Source organism: Numida meleagris, chromosome 26, assembly GCF_002078875.1.
Source record: "Numida meleagris isolate 19003 breed g44 Domestic line chromosome 26, NumMel1.0, whole genome shotgun sequence".
Lineage (NCBI taxonomy): Eukaryota > Metazoa > Chordata > Aves > Galliformes > Numididae > Numida > Numida meleagris.
In genome coordinates this window covers 2,880,481-2,887,046 of record NC_034434.1, presented here as the reverse complement: position 1 = coordinate 2,887,046, position 6,566 = coordinate 2,880,481, and the positions used below count along the sequence as shown (strand labels likewise).

The 6,566-nt window shown below is 53.1% G+C and overlaps 1 protein-coding gene across 1 annotated transcript; it reads right to left on the bottom strand.

Annotated features, from left to right (window-relative positions):
- On the bottom strand, nucleotides 270–3,171 carry HOXB2 (homeobox B2). The gene is made up of 2 exons (XM_021378017.1): nucleotides 2,618–3,171; nucleotides 270–1,388 (listed from the first exon to the last, which is right to left on the bottom strand). The coding sequence occupies exons 1-2, from the start codon at nucleotides 3,003–3,005 to the stop codon at nucleotides 805–807; spliced, it is 972 nt and encodes a 323-aa protein (XP_021233692.1). The 5' UTR covers nucleotides 3,006–3,171; the 3' UTR covers nucleotides 270–804.

The window sequence follows — 6,566 nt, the reverse complement described above, 5'->3', positions numbered from 1 at the left end:
ATTTCTCCCCCCAGATCGCCACGATAATAATATCAATGTTAATCGTAATAATAAACCACGCTGAAAGAAAATGCGGGCTGAATGAAATATAGCGAATTTCTCCGAGTCGCGAAGCCTCTCGGATTGCTGGCTGCGAGCAGTTTCCTTTGTCTTCTCTTTCAGTGCACACAAACAGGCATCACATCACTGCAGAGCAGGGAAGAGGAAGGAGATTGATTCAGGCAAACAAGCGGGGCACCATTTCCAATGAAATAACGCAGCAACGCGCCTTGGTTTTATAAAGACGTTTATTTACTCTATGAAAATAATGTACGATAAATAATTTGCCATTTACTATTAAAGGATTTGAATAAATAATCTACGTCTAAAACTTAAAAAGAGGAACGAAAATTCCTCTTTTTTTTTTTTCTTATTATTATTTCATTAAGAAATCTAAAAGTCTCATTCTGATTCCTGAGAAAGTCGCTTGAAGGATTCACAATTGTTTTCTCTCGAGGGCTGACATCTCTGATGCGCATGGAAACTATTGGGTGCTTCCTTTGAAATAAATAAGAAAAGAAAAGCCTATCATTAAGCACGTGGACTTAATTTATATTTTAAATAAAAAGCTCTTTTCTACGAGCCTTCTAAAATAAATACTGCGGCCGTGATTCGGGTCCCTCAACGTGATGAGCTTTAAAAGAAAGTGTCCGCGGAACGGGATGGGGTGATTGAATGGGGGATGTCTTGGGTTTATTTTTGGGGTGACCCCCTCTCTTTTGGAGGGGGGCAGGGAGGGACAGAAAAAGAGACAAGCGGGGACCGCTATTGGAAATTGAAGTGTTGAAGATCTATAGTACAAAGTGCGCTGGTAAAAAAGTCCAAATCTTCCTCCGAGAAGTGGAGGGGGCTCTCCAAGGAGTCCTGCAGACTCGGGGAGAGCTGCAGGCAGGATTCTGCCGAGAGGATGCTGAGTTCCGGCAACCAAGGCGAACCCTGGCTCTCGGGGAAGCCGAGCTCCGAGGGGGGGGCTCCGGGCCGATCGATGCCCCGAGGGCTGCGGGGCTGCTCGGGCTGCGCACCCCGGCAAGGCCCCGGGCACGGCCCCAGCGCGGGGCTCTCCTCGGCCTCATCCGTGGGATCGCTGCCCTCGTCCAGGCCGGGGTAGGCGATGTCCCCGTCGGGTGGCTCTTTGTACTGAGTTTGCCGCTTGTGCTTCATCCGACGGTTCTGGAACCACACCTTCACTTGCCGCTCGGTCAGGTCGAGCAGAGCAGCGATCTCCACCCGACGGGGCCTGCAGAGGTATTTGTTGAAGTGGAATTCCTTCTCCAGCTCCAGGAGCTGGGTGTTGGTGTACGCTGTCCGGAGCCGCCTAGAGCCGCTGCTGTCTGCCAGCCCCTGCGTGTCTTAAACACACAAAACCGCACGTTGCGGGGAGGGAGCAGGGCCGGGGCGCGGATGGAGGGGATGGAGCCGACCCCCCCCCTCACCGCGGGCAGAGCGCAGCGTGCGCCCACGGTAGCGATCTGGGGGAGGTGGGGTTGGGGAGCCTCTACGAAAGAAAATAAATGTTTAATGGCTCTTTTCCAGCTGGGAAGAGGGTTGGAAGTCGCTCTCCTGTACCCTTGTCCCGAGGAGGAGAAAGGATTTTGCTCCCTGGCCTCTCCCTTTAGACACCTTCCTTCCCTGCCTTCTTCTCAAACACGGGGAATTTCGACCCGTTCCTTCCATTTTTTTTTACATTTATTTGATTTATTTTATTTATTCATTTATTTATTTGAGAGTCAGTAGATTAGGGACTGACGCTGCGGAGCTTTGATTTCATTATTCCTGCGTTATCTGATCAATGAGCTCTGGTATCCACCCTTCTGCCTCAACGGTTTTTTTTTTTACCTGAACCGTGCTACGAAAAATACCCAAGCAGTGATTTGTGCCTCGAACATTTTGTCCCGGGGGAAGGAGGGTCCCTGGCCGGGGCTGCCGAGCTCCCTGGCCAAAGGGAGCCTCGGGGGGGAAGACATTCGTTTATCCGGGGGCTGGGGGGGGCTGGGAGTTCCTATCTATCCTTCCGTTTATTTTTGCAGCAGGGAGCTGGCTCTTCCCCCTGCCATGGATGCTCGGGGAGTTCTGCTCTCGCTCCTTCTGCCTCCTCATCTTGCTCGCAGCAACCTCCGCGTTACCCACCCGTCTTCCTTTCCCCTCTCCTCTCTTCTTTCGTTTTTTTTTTTTTTTTCTTTTTATTCCCCCTGTAGGTTGTAAAAGAATTCAAGGCTGGCAGGGGAAGTCGAGAAAATGGAGCCGTGGCTCAGCTGCCAAATCCTCCCTCTGTAGCTAATAAAAAGCCCGACTTCCCAGGAAATCTCTCCCTCTTCGCTTTCGCAGAAGTTGCAGCAAATTGCTCTTTTATTTGCGGGGGGAGGAGGCAGTATAAATTCCCCCCCCCTCCCCCACCATGCTCCCCCCCCGGCTGTGTGCATTGCTGCACTGTATTTTATTGCGTGACACAGTTTCGGAGAGGTGCGGGGCAAAGTCTGCTGGGGGGCCGGGTAGGGCTGCTGGTGGGACGGGGATTGTTTGTGGTTCAGACCCTCTCCTATTTCAGCCAACACCCCCCTCACCCCCTCATTATACGAACCTGCAGGAGATCCTGCGGCAGGGATCGGCACCGAGGAAGATGATGGGGGGAAAGAAGAGGAAGACGAGGATGGAGGCTGGGTAGCTTTCTTGGAGGATTTCTTCTCCTTCATCCAGGGGAATTCCGCTGCCAAGGGGCCGGGCTGTGCCGGAGGCTGGGGCTGGAGCAGGCCATGGGATGCTCTTTTTTGGCTCCTCGGTCTTGCCTGGCTGCTGGAACAAGGATTCAGGCTGAGGACGGTTTGCTCAAAAGGAGGAGGAATTAATGTCGAGTCCTTGATTGATGAAGTTTGAAATGTCTCCAGGACAGCGGGAAGAGACGTCAGGCACTCTGCGAGCGAAGGCTGGCTATTTATAAACCCGATCTCCCTCTCAAATTCAAAATTCATGGCTTTTCCAGGGCCCAGGGTTTAAAAAGCGGGAGGGGGGAGGAAGGAGGAGGGAGGAGAGGAAGAAATCTAAGGGCCTCAGTTTTTATGGCAGTGATGATGATGGTTCTCGGGCTTTTTATAATTGTTATATTGCTGATAATACAGGCGTATGGGGACCTTGCTCTATTAAACTCGAGACTGGGGCGAAATTGCAGCCAATTCCTGGTCACGTGGCCACCCCTGGCCAATGGCAGGCGGGGCCTGGTGGCAAACAGAAAGCATTATTTTCTTTAATTGATTAAAAAAAAAAAAAAAGGGGGCGAGAGAGAAGATCCCCTGGAAAGGATCCCCGCCATCGCTCCTCAGCAAGCAGCGGGCTGCTGGGCGGTTCGGTGGGGCCAGCGGGCAGGGAAAGGCTGCCCGGGGCTGCTGGGTGCTGCCTGGCACTGCCTGGGGCTGCTGGGTGCTGCGTGGTGCTGGGTGCTGCTGCTTGAGGTTGCCTGCAGTGCTGGGCTCTGCTCAGTTCCACCTGCGCTGCTGGGTGCTGCATGGTGCTGCTCGGTGCTGCCTGCACTACTGGGTGCTGCTCGGTGCTGCCTGCACTGCTGGATGCTGCCTGCACTGCTGGGTGCTGCATGGTGCTGCCTGCACTGCTGGGTGCTGCTCGGTGCTGCCTGCACTGCTGGATGCTGCCTGCACTGCTGGGTGCTGCATGGTGCTGCCTGCACCGCTGGGTGCTGCCTGCATTTCTGGGTGCTGCTCGGTGCTGCTTGCACTGCCTGGTGCTGCCTAGTTCTGCCCGCACCGCCTGGTGCTGCGTGGCGCTTCCTGGCCCTGCCAGCTCTGCCCTGCGCTGCCTGTGCCCGTCTCTCAGCTCCACAAAGTTCGCACCCCCCCGGGGAGAAGCAGGCGTGGGAAAAGCGGCTCTGCCCGCCCTGGGTGCCCCCCTGCAGCCGGGGGGAAGGCGGCCCGAACCGCAGGCGAGCTGCCTGGGGTGTTTGCATGTCATAAATATATTGCCGAGCTCGGGAAGTTCAGATCATCAGAGGAAGGTCTGTCTGAGCCCGGGTATGAAGCACTTAGGAAATCAAGCGAGCTTTCAAGTCGAGTATAGTTAGATCGGCCCGATTTAGCTCCTCAAACGACTTGTAAAGGAGCAGTGTAATCCTTCTGCTTCTAAAGCGACACTTAATGGACCCTTTGCACTTTCCTTAAAGGCCAAACGTGTTTTTAAGGTCATGGATATCTCTGAAATCACATTTCTTTCCTTCCCATCTTCCCCCCCACCCCCCCCCCTCATTTCCCCCTGCCAATATACAGCTCCACTTCCAGAGTTTACCAAATAAATAAATAAAACGAAAAGTCACTTCCCAGGAAGGATCGTTTCTTTCTTTTTAAGTGGCCGGGTCCACACAACCCGAAAAGAAGAGAGAAACCATCAATCTTTTTTTTTTTTCCCCCCTCGAATGAATTGGACAGCTCAGCCCGAAACACTCAGCAAAGAATTTTGGCTTTAGCAAAGGAGTCGCTCACCGCCAAATATAAAGAGCCCCCAAAAAAGTTTAATCCAAGGGTCTGAATTCGGGAAGTGTAGAAAGTAACAATTTCTTGGGGGGGAGAGGGGGTGGGGAAGGGGGTGAGCGGGGATAAAAAATAAGTTTTTTGCTGCAGAATGGAAGTTTGGCCGGTTCGTATTTGTTTGTTCAAGCTCCACTTCTCCCATTTTGCAGCAGGCGAGGGCTGGCAGGCTGCATTCACGCGGGGAGAAGCCTGGAAACTTTTGTCACTTCAAGCATCCGTGTGGGTGGTGAGGGTTTCGGGGGAGCTCACAATGAATCTGAAGCTGAGCCAGCGATCCCGAGCGCAGTTTGGAGAAAGGGGCAACGCAAATTAAATAATAACACGAACACAACACGCGGCTCGATTGGGGGCTTTGGAGTTCGGTAGGATTTCCCTCAACGTTTCGCGTTCGTGCGTGCGCTCATCAAAATAAATATCGTCGGATCGGGGCAGAGGTCCGAATTCGGAGTTGGATTTGGGGTCGTTTCTTGTTGGTTTGGATGGAAACGCATTTAGAGGGGTTCGGGCTTTGTCATGGGACCCGCGGGGCGGTTCTCTGCGGAGCTGCGCTGCAGCGAAAGAGTTTTAGGATGCAAAAGCAAACCCTTCCCAGCCGCCCTCAGCTGGTTTCGCTGCTTTGGCTAACACCGAAGTTGCAAAATAAAACAAAAAAAAGAAGAACAAGCGTGCAGCATCTCTCGGGGAAAGAGCGATGTTTTTTTTTTTTTTTTTCCCACGCATCGCGAGGGAAAAAAATAATAAAAAATAAAAAATCTGAGCGCTCGGGGGGAGGGCATCGCCTGATGGGAAGCGATTCCCACGGCTCCTGAACGATCGAGAGATGCGATCCCTGCGGGGCAAAGCCGGGCCGGGCCCGCTTCCCTCCTGCAGCCACACAAACGGAACGTGAGGATGCGGAGATTTGCACGGGAGGCGTCTGGAGGAAGCACGAGCTGCTCCCCGCCCCGAGCATCGCCTTGGATTCCCTTTAAGGATCTTGAACTCGATCCTGGGAGCCCCTGACACAAAATCCCATTGGGCTGTGGGACCGAGAAAATGGTACTGAGCAGCCGGGGGAGGAGGGGGGGGGAAGACACAGCCTGAGCCGAGCTCCTTTTATTTGCCCCGATCCCAATCAGCGCTTGCACGCTTTTATGCTTTTAAATTATAGTATCCTCGAATGGTAAATTGCTCTCTGCATGGGTGGGCAGAGCCCAGCCCCAGTCCTGGGAGAAAAACAAGCCCCGTCTTTCTTTTATACCGCTATTTATTATTGCGCGAAGGTTATAATTATTAACCTGGAACTTCATTTATTAAGCGAGATCGGAGAGAGGGAGATGCACGAGATCATTTCTCACGGAAATCTCTCTCCTCTCCACTGTTTTACGTGGGGGGGGGGGGGGGGGGGTTATCCGGACACCTGAGTGTGTGCACCTATGTGCAAAACCACGGGGGGCACGGACAGAACACACACACACACTTACACACTCACACTTACACACCCACGCCGGGCAAGTGCTGCCCAACCTTTCCCTCCATATCCCCCCACATCGGAGCATCTCGAGTCGGACATCAGCCCCCCGCCCCCCCCCCCCCCCTCTTCCAGAGCCATAAAACTTGCACTGCCCCTCTCTGCTTTCCTATACGTTTTCTTAAGGCTTTGGAGCATAAAAACCCAAATTTTGCACGGTGTAATAATCCTTGCTGCTGCCAAGGGCCGCTCCGTCCCTGCTGGCTCCTACAGCGCGGCCCTTTGCAGCAGCTTTCTCTCTCTTAATGACAATTTCCAGCGTGCTTGCATGAAGATACGTGTGTTGGTGCGTGTGCACGTGTGACCATCCCCGTACGTGTGCATGCGTGTGCACACGCGGCAGTTTCCGTTCTCTCCGCTTTTCAAATCCCTGCGTGGAACCTCGGGCCTTTTTCTTTTATCATTATTATTATTATTATTGTGCGATTAATCATTTTCCTTTGTTTTCATTTACGGCCCAATGGCGGCCCGGCCCCGGCGCCACGTGA